This window comes from Larimichthys crocea, chromosome XI, assembly GCF_000972845.2.
Source record: "Larimichthys crocea isolate SSNF chromosome XI, L_crocea_2.0, whole genome shotgun sequence".
Lineage (NCBI taxonomy): Eukaryota > Metazoa > Chordata > Actinopteri > Sciaenidae > Larimichthys > Larimichthys crocea.
In genome coordinates, this window is record NC_040021.1 from 6,207,481 (window position 1) to 6,221,676 (window position 14,196).

At 40.3% G+C, this 14,196-nt stretch overlaps 1 protein-coding gene, 1 long non-coding RNA gene and 1 pseudogene across 2 annotated transcripts; all 3 read left to right on the forward strand.

Annotated features, from left to right (window-relative positions):
- The first annotated feature begins 223 nt into the window (after nucleotides 1-223).
- On the forward strand, nucleotides 224-1,577 carry LOC113746841 (uncharacterized). Its single transcript, XR_003463168.1, has 3 exons — nucleotides 224-298; nucleotides 381-414; nucleotides 1,469-1,577. It is a non-coding gene; the product is annotated as an uncharacterized LOC113746841 (long non-coding RNA).
- Nucleotides 1,578-4,832: 3,255 nt separating this feature from the next.
- Nucleotides 4,833-9,139, forward strand: katnbl1 (katanin p80 subunit B-like 1). Its single transcript, XM_010740620.3, has 10 exons — nucleotides 4,833-5,097; nucleotides 5,585-5,703; nucleotides 5,816-5,853; nucleotides 6,059-6,341; nucleotides 6,433-6,548; nucleotides 6,642-6,692; nucleotides 7,238-7,327; nucleotides 7,473-7,577; nucleotides 8,086-8,179; nucleotides 8,913-9,139. The coding sequence occupies exons 2-10, from the start codon at nucleotides 5,695-5,697 to the stop codon at nucleotides 8,943-8,945; spliced, it is 819 nt and encodes a 272-aa protein (XP_010738922.2). The 5' UTR covers nucleotides 4,833-5,097; nucleotides 5,585-5,694; the 3' UTR covers nucleotides 8,946-9,139.
- Nucleotides 9,140-11,751: 2,612 nt separating this feature from the next.
- Nucleotides 11,752-14,196, forward strand: part of LOC113746869 (ER membrane protein complex subunit 7-like) — an 8,911-nt pseudogene continuing 6,466 nt past the window's right edge.

A 14,196-nucleotide genomic window follows, 5' to 3' on the forward strand; every position in this document is an offset into this window, starting at 1 on the left:
TTACTGCCAAAAGTTTCCATTTTCACACTTTTATAAGGATTCAACAAGAGTTGGCAAGACTGATTTCCTTTTATCCATTAGCTCGTAAAAACTGTCCGTACATCACACAGCTCTATTTGTCATGTTTAACTGCAAACAAAGCGTTTTCTGGCACAGTCAAGTCAAGCAATAAGTGCCACCTGCTAGCTTTTGAATATAAAAAAATCATTTTTTGGTCTTTTAGGTCTATTGGACAGTGATATCTGAAGGGAGAGAGTGTACAATATGCAGCAAAAGGCCACAGGACGTATTCTACCAGGTGAGCTACGAGGGTGCCCCACATCCAGCTTACATTTTTAACACCTGCCAAACTCTAACAAGTACTCTGTTTTTATCCGCAGGAAAACCTTGTCATATAAAACCTTCCTCACTACTGTAAGTCTCCTAATACTCTTACGGACTTTGTGGGTGGTTGCTTTTGTCTGAGAAAATCTGATTTAGCGGTCCATGTTTATCTCTAACTCGGTTTTAGAGAAATATGTCAACAAAAAGGCCCAGGGGGCTGTAATAAACACAGTCTGCTTCTCCTTTAATTCTTTCTTTGAGCTGATATGTAGATAATCAGTTTCAACTCATCAAACACACTGTGCAATGTGAATGTGTATGTAAATGAACAGACTTTGTAGTTAATAAGATAATCTGTCATAAAACATATCAGAATTGCTCTCCTGACAATACAGATGGATCGGGCTGCAGTAAATATTTCATTATTCGATTATATTCTCCAGTTCTGACAGACGGCGTAAATAATCCATTTCAAACAGACCATAAACTATGACTAACGTTTTGAACGTGCACATTAGAATTTACCTGTGATCTATCAATTGACCCTTTATTGCCTTGTGCTTCTACATAATATTTTTATTCTCTCCAATGCGGACGGCATGCCGCTCTAACTTGCTGTTGGTTAAACTGAGAAAATCGCATTACTCAGTCACGATAATTAAATCTGTCTCAGTTTCTAAGCTAAAACATCTGTATGCTGATTTGTTTCAAAGCAAAATAATGACTAACATGTGCTGAAGAGACTGCCTTTCTGCTGTATGTTACAGAACCACCACTGTGAAGTATACAAGGGGTGGACACTATATCACGAACACCTGTACATCTAGTGTAATGATGGGGCTTTCATATGCAACGTGTTCATGTCATGTGGGAAGGATGCTGGAGACGGGATACTTGACATCATGAGACTGTATGATTACGGCGTTGGCAGGGCTAGAGTTAAATACTTTGCATTGACAATAAAGCACAATATTTATAAAAATGTGGGTTTAATTACCTTGAACGGCAGACTGCAGCTTATGTAAGATGTTTGTTTACTTTTATTATTAAGCATCGTAATTGTGACTTGTTAAGTGATTTGGTGTTGATGTGAAAAGTCAGACATAACCTTCAGCTTCTGCATGTGGCTTCAAACCTTTTACAGGATGTCAAAGTGGAGGTGGTGTGGGTGTTTAACCGGCAGCGAGGGTTTAATAAAAGACACAGTCAAGTTGTATTTTGGGAGTTTGATGCACACAACGGGCCAAAAGTCAAGTCATGTCATCTTCTGCTGTTTCAGTGTTGACTATTCTGTCCATCAGCCTTTTATTTCACAAAGCTCTCACCAACAATGAAAAGTCACACTTTCCTTTTCTCTCCTCAGCTTACTGCATCAATGTCCATCTCCGTCTGGCCTCATTATGTCCATAGAGGCTGCTTACACTGCCCGCTACACTGTCCATGTCATCATCCGCAGTGATTAAGCAGATTATTAGTCCATTGATTAATGATATGACATTGCCATCATAATTAGTTTGCATGGCAACACAATAAATTAAGCTGGTGTCCATGGTTACCGTTACACCTGCTCAGCATCATCTTGTCATTATTGTCTCAGAGAGCCGCGAGCAGAGCTGTAGACTCTCTTCTTGTTGATCTGTGTTTGACCTTTATTGCCGAACAGTTAACCGTCTGAATATTTTGTAACATGCCTGTCAAAGCACTGTTGTTACAAATAACCACAGCATTCGGCGTTGGCTTAAATGTGATATGAATTCTTCAGACTGCCACAACGACAAAATGTACCAAAGATTTGGCGAAATGGAATTAACCTCCTATTGAAAGACTGGAAAATTATGTTTGGATGTTGTTCATGTACACCAACAGCGAGACTATTTGAATTTCTCTTACTTATGTTTATTTTCACTGGGTTGGTACGTGCAGCTGCACTCTGATTCTTGGACATGATGAACAGAAACAGCCGCCAGGTATTTTAATTTCTGTGGCTGTCTGGGGAAGAGGCAGCCATGATTTTGAACAAAGGTAATCACAGGTACCTGCCAAAATAAAGGAACAAAGTCTTTTAATATGGTGTTGAACCACAATGAGTTTCGTCTCTGTGCCTTGGCGGTCCACAAATGCATTAACACCAATATACTCATTAGTTAATCCTATTTTTCAGTGTTTTCCTTGTAATCGAGGAGCATACGGTTTCCATTGCCACACCAAGATGCTGATTTGAGTTGAGAGAGGTGGTGACAGCGCCAACCACGGTGAATGATTCACATTGTTTTCATTTTCATCCAACCTTTCAATGATCACTCAGTAGAGACACTATCATCCTGAGGAGATTCCACCTCCACCGGGATAGAAATGATTCACCAAAAGGCGATGAAGCCAATCACTCAGAGTTGCTTTGTATTTTTTGGCATTTACATCGCCCGCTAGGAGTTTCAGTCGACCTCAGACGTGCCAGGAAATTTTCCTCCTTCGTAACATAACAGAGCAGCCATAAACTTCTGGAATCAAAGATATTGTAAAAGACATCTTCAAGTGCATTATCAAGGGTGTGCAGCAACATCCACCAACATCCCTTTTTATTCATACATAAGATAAGATGAGCTGTGTCTGAGGGAGGGCTATAAGGCGAGACTGTATTCAAGCGTCCAACACTTGAAGCAATAGTATAACATTTGTGGAGAAATATGCTTTCTTGCTGAGAATGATGTGAGCAGATTGATGACACTCACAAGTCTGTACAGTAATTATGTAGCTGGATCCAGCTCACCTTAGCATAAAGACTAGAAACATATGGAGACAGCTAGTGAGAAATTAACACATTTTCATCTGTTCTAAAAAAAACGTTTTATCGGCAGAGTTAAATAACTACAGAGAGTCTACACTTTTCTACTTTTTTGTACAGGATGCACGAACAGGATCTGAAGTGTTGATCAGTGAACTTGTTTTACCTTTGGACAAAACCAGGATAGCTGTTCCCTCCAAGTCTTTGTGCTAAGCTGCCTGGCTGCTGACTCAAGCAACACGTTTACCTGGCAGCTATGTGAGATTGGTATCTTATCGTCTAAGAAAATCAGCTTAAAACCCAAATGTCAAACTACCCCTTAAAGAAGTAATCTTGAATGTAATCACACTGATTGTTAACACTTTAATCCACCGCTTTAATGTGACATTTCCAGTCCACACTGTGGATTTTTTTTTGGTCTTCTTTCCATTGATCACCAGACACAGCATGTGACTGAGAAGACTAATCTTCTGGTATCTCTGTGTAGTCGCTCGCTCGTGTTTTGGCAAACAACATGGGGCGGATTGGCGTGAGGAAAAGTCTTTGAGTAATCCATTTTGAAAGAGAGTGTGCCCGAGCAGGTGCATCTTGTCAGGAGTCAGAAAGCTGCAAATAGATCTGACTAGATATTTCCAAAACAATATTAGATCATTTTTAAGAAACAGTGCTCAGGCTGATTTGCTGCCAAAACGGAATCTGAATAATATTAAAATCTTGGAGGCTGCAGTCCATCAGGATCAAAACCTCACTGCACAAAACCAGTTTCTTCCCATACATTAACGCACAGTCTCTATTTATCTGGGAACACTTCATCCTGTTGTATATGTATATATCTATATAACTCTCACTCTCCTATTACCTGTCATATACTTGCACATCAACTTGCACTACAGCTCCTTTGTTTTAGAAGATATTGTGCATATATTTATATTGTTTATATTTTAATACTTGTTTTTTATCTTTATTTTTTATATTTTTTACTTAATGTTTATTCTGTGCCAACTACACCAAGTCTATCTATCTGTCTATCTCTCTGCCTGTCTGTCTGTCTGTCTGTCTGTCTATCTGTCTATCCATCCATCCATCCATCCATCCATCCATCCAATACTTGTTTTTTATCTTTATTTTTTATATTTTTTACTTAATGTTTATTCTGTGCCAACTACACCAAGTCTATCTATCTGTCTATCTCTCTGCCTGTCTGTCTGTCTGTCTGTCTGTCTATCTGTCTATCCATCCATCCATCCATCCATCCATCCATCCATCCATCTATCATCCATCCATCCGTCTGTCCATCTGTCTGTCTGTCTCTCTGTCTATCTATCTATCTATCTATCTATCTATCTATCTATCTATCTGTCTGTCTGTCTCTCTGTCTGTCTATCTATCTATCTATCTATCTATCTATCTATCTATCTATCTATCTATCTATCTATCTGTCTGTCTGTCCATCCATCCATCCATCCATCCATCCGTCTGTCTATCTGTCTGCCTGTCTGTCCATCTGTCTGTCTGCCTGTCTGTCTGTCCATCCATCCATCCATCCATCCATCCATTTGTCTGTCTGTCTGTCTGTCTGTCTGTCTGTCTGTCTGTCTGTCTATCTATCTATCTATCTATCTATCTATCTATCTGTCTGTCTGTCGCAGGTCCTCCTGCAGTACAGTCTTCGTGGCGCTGGATGGCGCTGTGTCTCCCTTGCAGTCTTGAACCTTCCTCCTCTCGTGTCTGTCCAGCAGTCGTCGCTAAAACTCTCCAAACTCTTTTTCTCTCTCTCTTTTTTCCTTTAGCCAAAGATCGATCCCACAATCCCCAAACACACACACCGGCGGTGTATTCATTTGAATGGTTAAAAACTGTGTTAGCGAAAGCTGCACACAGGGAGGAACAGGGACAGGAGCCGCTATCGGAGTTTAACCAGTTTTTCACGTTTGTTTGTTTTTTTCCTACGCACCCTGAGAGGACTTCATGACACCGCACACAATGAATCGGTGGGTATTGAACTTTAACGCGTGTAGCCTGGTGACAGTAAACCTCGTTTATCAAACCATATGCTGAGGTAGCTTAGCTTAGCTTAGCTTAGCTTAGCATTAGCGGCCCTCTACTTTGAACGAGCCGAGCTACATGCTAACAGCCGAAGCTAACTCCTCAAAACACCTTTTTTTAAATTTTTAAACACGCACCAAGACGTAAAACTTTAAAACTTTAACTTTAAATCAACGTGTGGCGACGTTTGTGACTTGTTGCAGCTCACCCAGCTAAAGCTAAAGCAGCAGCCAACGCCTTTGTAACTGTAAACGTTTTATTTGTGTTTATCCCGTTTGAATGTTTGTTTTTTTTAGGCTTTATCTCTCCATAATTCACTGTACACACCGTGACACATGCTGTGTAACCTTTTTTAAGCTGTTAAAGCCATGAGAAGGTGGCTGTGCAACTTGTCAACCTGACCTCACTCAACACATTTGTTTGTCCCAACAGTTTCCCTTATTATGGCAGCTGGTAAGGCATGAAGAGGTTTGCATGTCAACCTGAATAAATCCCCAAATGGCTTTCTGCGATCCCGCCTGCACCTTTCTGCTGAAAAGAACATGAAGCAGGTAAGGAGCCCACACAAGTTCAAATGACTTTGTGTCCAAATCGTGGTGACTGAAGTACAGTTTTGAGTAGCAGGTTGCAGTAGTGGCTTCATCCCTTATCCTTTTGTTTTAGGTGGATATTATAAATAAGGAAGATTTAGATAAAGAAAGGTGAGTCTCTGATCCACGTAATTATGATCACTCACTCACTGTCTGTGTCCCCACAGATCATCCCCCCTCTCTCAGTCACTGGATCTTTTAAAGGCACCTTTCCATAACCATTATCACAGTGTGTCTGTGGCTATTTGAATTTTATTTCTTTCCCCCGAACAACTAAGACAAGCTTTCCATGTCGATTTTTTTATCTTCTTGGCAGATTTCAAGTCCATTACGAAATACACAGCCCGGGCAAAGTGAAGCGATCGTCGTCTTTCAAGAGGAAGGGTTGTCCAGTGGTGGAGGTGGGCTCGAAGCTGCACCGCACAACATCAGATGTAGGCCGTGTCTGTGACCGCGGCATGGCCAACAAAGAAAATGAGCTGACGTGCTCCGATGACGTGCGGGGCATGCACTACAATGACAACTGCGGGCTCCCTGTGAACTCCGCAGAGGCCTCCAAGATGGCAGGGGCCAGCTCGAAGTACAGCGACTTTACTGAGGTGAGAGTTCAAAGTGTCGCTCTGTTATGGTTAAAAACTCTGAGACTTGCAGACTGAATTCCCTTTGTGTATTGTTTGCCTTCTCACGCAGCTATCAAAGGACCACGAAGCGATGACTCACGTCCTTTTCGGAAGGAATCTACGACTAAAAGTAGCCCAAACACTATGGCGAAGAAACGCCAGTGAATTAGTGGCCTATCTAATAAGGTAAAAGAGTGACAGCCAAGACTGTACATTGGTGGATTTTCATTCCTCAGTTACATAACATGCTTCATCTTGAACCATTGTTTGCTTTTCCAGAATTCAAGACACAGGGGTGCTGCTTGACTGCTTACCTGTCTTAACAAACGAGTGAGTCTCACCTGTAGCATCACTGGTGCTTCAACTAATGATTGTTAATGTTGACGAAGTCATCTGAGCAGTCTGTAAAATGTCGGAAAGTAATAAAAACTGCAGAGCATGGTTTTTCAGAGCCCGAGGTGACGTTTTCAAACTTATTGTTTTGGTCGATTTACAACGATATGAAACAGAAAAAACTGAATTCTTACTTTTGAGTAGCTTTATCAATTGCCAAATCTAATTATTCTTCTTTTAATTCTTCTTTAATTGTTTTATCTTTGGGTATTGTGATCTAAATTATGTTTTGTGGCATCATCTTCTGTATCTATAGGTCATATAAAATATACATGACCAGCACAACGTGACAAATTGAACGTGATGTTGTAAAACTTCTATTCCTAGAGAGGAAAAGTCCTAGATAGCCTTTTCTTTTTCTTTTGTTTTTTTGTGTCTGTGACTCTCTGAGACTAAAGTCAACAAGTTAGTTTTTTCTGTGTCCACATTTCTGATAATCGGCTCAATATCTTTATTTTGTCGTGCGTTTCTTCTTGTTTCAGCCTTCAAACCGAAGCACCATGTTTGTCACTTGGATGCTGCGTTGACCTCATGCCCCAAGTGAAAGTGATTCTCTCCAGCAAATACGAAGAGTGAGTGTCACTGAGGAATAAACAGAAGTAGTCTAGTTGAAGCTTCAGCCAGTCTAAAGAAATAACTAATGGACTCCTGAAATGTTTGACTGGTGTGTACCTGTGACATTGTGATATGATAAACCTGTTGTTTTGTTTTTCACAGACACATAATGGTGGGCTTACACTGGGTTCAATCCGTCATCAGGAAATGGTGGCCAGAACTTTCTAAGAATGAGAAAAGACTGCGGGACAGTCGTTCAGAAGACAGGTGGGCAGTGCATGCTTAAATAAAACCTAATAACCCAACCATGACACAACCCAGACTTGATGGCTCATGGTTCCTCCTTTCATTTACCGCTGGATGTGGTCAGGCCGGATATGTTTTCTATGTTTCTGTGTTTGTTTTTTTTGTTTGTTTTGTTTTTAACATCCTCCATGAGTTGTTTTTGATTTTCTGTTTAGTAATATGACCCACATCCACTTGGAGGAGTCATTTCCAGCAAAATGTTTCCATGGTTCCCACTGGTGCTTGTAATACAAACAGACATGGCTCTTTTTTTAACATTAGTAAATATATAAGCTACATTCTGCTAGTTAAAATTCTTAGTGTTGCAACAGTAATCACTCTTGATCCGTGCCTCAAACTATGCTGTGTTGGTTCATGAATTAGAGAGAAAAGGCGGCTCTCTAAAAAGTCCTTGAATTTAATGTTCATGTAGGTTTATGTAAGTAGTCTGCACTCGCCACATATTGAAACGTTTGTATTTTTATTGCAGAAATATTGAAGTCATGAAGCAGCGCCTGAAGGACCTGTGGAAAGAAGGAGCCCGGTTATGTTTGGTTCCTGGATCTACGGGAGAACTGGCAAAGGTGAGAAGGATGCAAAATTATAGATGATCCATGATGCAGTAGCTGTAAAAGATTTGTCAGGACTGTGAAGGTTACAGAAAATGCTTTTTAAATGTCATTTAACAGTGCATTATTCAGATGTTCAGTGTTTTGTCTGGTTACTTAGTCCATAAAATGAAAACCACTTCTATTTTCTTTTAACTAAAGCATACATTTTTTTCCCCTCTTCTGGACTAAACTTAATTAATAATTGTAATCAAGTTGAATCAACATCTGCCTGTAAATGTTTTGAAGTGAACATTGTGTCACAAACATGCACACAGGTGCTGCTTCTGCTGTTTTTCCATTCTCTTGTTGATTTTGGGTGGACACAGCCAGCCACTCCCATCCTAAAAAAAGCCTCCAGGTCCACCATGAGCATTTGTAACATGAGTTGCTGCGAGTCTGTGTTCGGGTTGTGGTTTATTTGTTTCCATATTCACATGCTGCTTTGTGGTGAAAGCATAAAACCATAAAAGAGACCTTTTAAGGAGATGTTTTAAAGAGAAATACAGACAGCATCCTCTTTTTATAGGCAGTATTTTACAAACTAATCCAGTATGATGTGAAAAACATGGAGATTTAAAAGCAGAAATGTGTGTTTGAGTCTTATTTATTTATCGTGTTGATAATATGTAAGATTATTGTAATGTATGCCGATTGTTTCCCCCGGCTGTGACGACGACTAATGTGTTATCTCTGCTTCACGTTGCAGGCCGTCGAGGCTTATCTAGCACAGCTGCCCTGACAGTTGTCAATGTAGCACTCTTGAGGATGTGACCACTACTGCCGGATCACGGCTGTGTTTTGGACCGATAAGGATGCCAGAGAAAATGGACTGGTTCATTCTGCTACTCGAACCTCTTACTGGGACTGAACTTGACAATTCAGACAACTCCCTCGCTTAGAGCTGGAGACTCTTTAAGGAGGGCTGGGAGAGCCTTTCTACAAAAAAAAATATAAAAACAATTAAAAAAACACAGCAAATGACTGCTTCACATTGAAGTGGACCGTCTTGTGAAGGGGCATATTTAGTGGACCTCCATGAGACTGGGTGTAACGTCGCTCTATGAAGTGCCAAGCTCTTTGTCTCTCACTACACCACTATTTGCCATTGAATGCAATGCAAATGCACTTGTGGATGTAATGAATGCTCCGCTGTTTTCATGTTTTTGCGCCTGGGTCCACCGGAATCAGGAACTTGAATCTACAACAGTCTTAAATTATTAGAGCTCCTCTTGTTTTTATTTTGCCTCTCTCTCTATGACGTTTGACTGTATAATGTAAAATGTAAAAACAAGTGATTTCTTTTAATCTTCTTTTAAATAAATTTGATAAAAATCATATTGTTTGTTGTTTGTATCTACAGAAAAGCTACAGTAAGAATGAGATGTTTCGTTGTGAGAGAAAAACATCTGTCACAGGGAGGCTCAGGCAGAATTAGGCCAAATATTCTCATAGCAAATGCACTAATGTACATAACTGCTATTGCGTCCTGATCTTGCTCTTCAACAAAAGTGGTCAAACAAGTTATTCGGGTCATCTTTTTTAAAATTTTTATATATACTCAATAAATCAATGTGTTACAGTGTAAATGGAAAGCAGAGTCATTAAAGAAAATAAGACAAGAATAGTAAGGGACAAAATAAGAGAAAAGACAACAGAGGCAACTCTGGTGCTTCTACCACAGGTCCTTTATTCCAACAGCTGTCGGACTCTTTAACACCAGCATGGCTTCATGAGTTTTGGCTGTATATTTCTTATGAGTAATTTCTTGTCTTGTGTATACGAGTTGCTGTGACAAGTGAATACCCCCGCTGTGGGCTCATGAAAGTCCATGTAATGGGAATTTTGGGATTTCTTTTCAAATACATGAAATATGTTGGAAAATAGTCACTGAAAAAATTTGTGGAGTTAGAGGTTAAAACAGTTTTCAGTCCAGGATTTTTTTTGGCCGGTCCTTAAAGGGTGGCTCGATGACACGCTGCGGCCACCCTGAGCATACCCCTGCACTCCTAGTAGAGAGATAGAGATTAATCTATCTCACTCAGAGTGTTTCAAAGTTAGTCCTGTCATTTTCTGAACTCATCTGACACATTTCAGTCGCTTCAAAATTGCTGCTTGACTGCTCCCACAAGTGGGCGTCTGCAGCATTGTAGCATATACATTTTCCTCTGTCCAGCTCTGGACAACAATTGTACACATTATAGTTAAGTTAAAAGCCGATAAGACAAACTAAAAATACTAAAAGTCCCCTTTAAATTTAATATATTGAATCAAATATACAGTCATACAAACAAGTAACCAAACCCAGCTCATAACCGTGCACTCTAAAGTATGATATCGCATAGAGACTAACAGTACTTTCAGCAGTGAGAAAACAGAAAAGCAAAAATAAAATTAGATGTGACAGACTTTGTAATCTTACATATAAATAAAGTTCTAGTTATAACTGTTGTGACAGGTTACTGGTTAATTAACTTAAGAGACTTTAATCAGAAATAGCTTAAATGATGGTGATGAATCTTGAAATATACATTTATGGATGTGATCCCTAATAAAAATATAGAGGTGGACAATAATACATAGTTTCTTTTCTTTGTATTTGTGTTTGTGTCCTTCTGTACGGTGGCCCTGAAGTGCAAAACACAACAGCAAATCAAAAAACATAACAGCAAATTCAGAAAGTTAACAGCGCTCATATTTTGAAAACATCTAAACCATGTCCTTCCAGTTCAAAGGACGGACCACCAGTCCAATCAGCGACGAGTCATGTCGCCCGAGGGTACCTACCTTTTCCGTTTTGAATTTGCTGTTGTGTTTTTTGATTTGCTATTGTTGTGTTATTTGATTTGCTATTGTGTTTTTTGATTTGTTATTGTGTTTTTTGATTTATTATTGTGTTTTTGAATTTGCTATTGTGTTTTTTGATTTGTTATTGTGTTTTTTGATTTATTATTGTGTTTTTGAATTTGCTATTGTGTTTTTACATTTGCTATTGTGTTTTATGATTTGCTACTGTGTTTTTGAATTTGCTGTTGTGTTTTGCACTTCAGGGCCACCGTACTTCTGTAATCTGACACAAACACGGACAATTACATTTGCATTTGTTGCACTTTATTTAATGTTGATTTGTTCGTGTATATACCTTTTTATACTTATATACATATATATTTATATTTTATTCGTAATTGGTGATTACTTGTTTAACTTAAAGTGGTGTATTGTAACAAAAATAATTCCCCCCCTGGGATTATTAAAGTATTTCTGATTCTGATTCTGATTCAAAATAAGTAATAATGTTTTTTTTCCTTCAATCCTGATTAAATGTTTTGTTTTACACAGTATATATTTCTATAATTTCCTAAATGTGTTTATAATGTTACCTTCCGCTTTAAGTCTTCAGTGGACTGTCATTGTCATTGTCGGTTGGTACATAAGTTTTCTGGTGACGTCATTTTCCGCAGAGCCAGCTGGATGGTGCCGACCCTTCAGCTCCTCAGCAGTCCTCTCAGACCTTTCCTCCTCCTGAGCGCTCAGACTTCATTTAACTTATGAACCAAACACAGACAGACAGTCGCGTGAACACGGACAGAGCTCCGCTGCTGTGGCTCCTCGCACAGGCCGCGCTCGTCTCGGCGGCCTGGTGTTTCACGGACATGGAGACGGGGCCTGGCGCAGGTGTATCCACGCAGCCCAACGGAGATCGCTTCAAAATCGAGGGAAGGGCGATATACCCGGGATAAAGACACAGGACTGGGTGTCCGCGGCTAGAGCGGGTGGGGGTGAAGAGTACGTGGGCTTTCTGAGGTGAGACGCAGCCACCTGTCGGTTAGTGTCAGCGAGGCTAGGCGGCGTTAGCATGGGGAGCTAACGGCAGCCTGACGTGCTGTTTCCTGGTGAGCACCGGGCAACAACAACAACAGCTGCTGCGGCTGCTGCTTTCTAACTAGTTCACAGCTTAATAACTGAGTTTGCCAGCTGAGACTGTTTCATTATGACTAACTGTCATTAGCTTTGACTCTAATTCACATAAGCTCGACCAGGCCTTCCTGTAGCTTGTAACCAAAACAAACCAGACCCCAGAGACCTGGGTGACCACCACTGATGTTTGAGTAGCAGTGCATTGAAACCAAAGGCTCCACACACACTGTGATTAGTGTTATATTAACTAGTTATTATTATTATATACTAGTTATTAGATTAGATATACTTTATCATCCCACCACAGGAAATGTACTTGTAACAGGTTCCACGGGTTGAATCCTTGAAAATGCGAATCATTCATGTTTTCAAGGTTGGAAAATACTCTTGAATTTTTGTTGATGTCTATTTGTCACTGTAATGCGGCATGGTGTTAAAATACACCGCTCACAAGCTGAGAATACAATTCACAATTATTAAAAATCAAAACATCAACTACCACCATTGAAATAATGCGAATTAGACCCAATTATTAGGCCACATGGACCGCTGCGTTCCATGACCATGCATGGCAAACAAAACTAGTAGCACCTAATTTAAAGGTGCTGGAAAAATGGAAAAACTGGTGCTTGAAGTGCTTGAAAATGTTTGAATTGTTCCGAAAAAGGTGTGGGAACCCTGGGTGACAGCAGCAGAGGAAAGTGTAGCATACCCTACAGATAGAAAAAAGAGTAAAAGGCACAAAAAAAACACAATAAACAGACAGAAAATCTATAACCTACACAATAAACACGAAAAAGTACTGAGGATAAAAGTGGCCATGATATATAAAAGAGTATTGTAATGTAAAGTGACCTAGTGTGAGAAATATTGCAAAGAAAGTGACCATGATACAAATAATATATCTCAAGGGTATACCATATATAAATAATAACTGCAAGGTATAATGAAATAAATAAAGAAAAGAATTGCAATGAACACAGGATCAGGTTTTTGTAAAGTCTCACAGCAGCGGATGAAGGACCTGCGAACCTTCCTTCTTACACCGGGGGTGTAGCAGTCGCGCTGAAGGAGCTGCTGATCAACAGGTCATGTAGGAGGTGAGAGGTTTGTCCATGATGGATGTCAGCTCTCTACATCCTCCTCTCACCTCCTATGGAGTCCAGAGGACAGTCCAGGACAGAGCTCACTCTTCTAATAAGTCTGTTGATTCTGCTCCGGTCCCTGAAATCTAAAATCTAACCACGGGCCGTGATTGGCACCCAGGCCGTACTTTGGACACCCTGCTGGTAGACACTAACCATATGCAGTGTACCTAAAATGTGATCAGATCTTCATTCGAGTCTAAAACAGATTAAAAATGACCCATTAAACAATTATTTAAGAAACATCCTATCCATCCTTTCCTTCCCTCTCCGGGTCGGGTCGTGTCGTTTAGCAGGCTTTCCAGGCATCCCTCCCCCCAGCAACGTAATTCCAGTTCTCTTTGGGGATCCAGGCGTTCAGGCCAGATGGGCATGTAGTCCCTCCACAGGTTCTGGGTCTGCCCTGGAATCCTTCTTGCCAAGGAACATCCTAATCTGATTCCAAAAAAACCTCCGCTGGCTCCTTCAACCTTTCTACTCCAGCTCCAAAGGCTGAGCCCGGTCAGCCTGCGGAGGAAGCTTCATTCGGCCGCTGTATCCGCAATCTCATCTCTATCTATTCACTACCCCAAAGTTCATGACCATAGGTGAGGGTTTGAATGTAAATGGACGAATAGAATTGAGAGTTTGTCTTCCACCTCAGCTCCTAAAAAAATACTATTGAAGAATTATTAGCAAATCTATTTAACATTAAATTGTGGGGAAAAGCCTGTGAACCTCTGGGATCATGTGAGATAGTTCATTTTGAGGGTAATTGGAGTCAGTATGTTGATCAATGGGGTTTTGAGTTTAGCTGACCCTGCCCTATTGAAAGAATATAAACCTGGGTCTTCTATCAAAGTCTGGTCTTTGCCACGCAGGTTTGCGAAGTGTACCAACAAAAGATTACAAATCCATTTCTAAAGTGTTAAAGGGTTACAAAGAAATCCA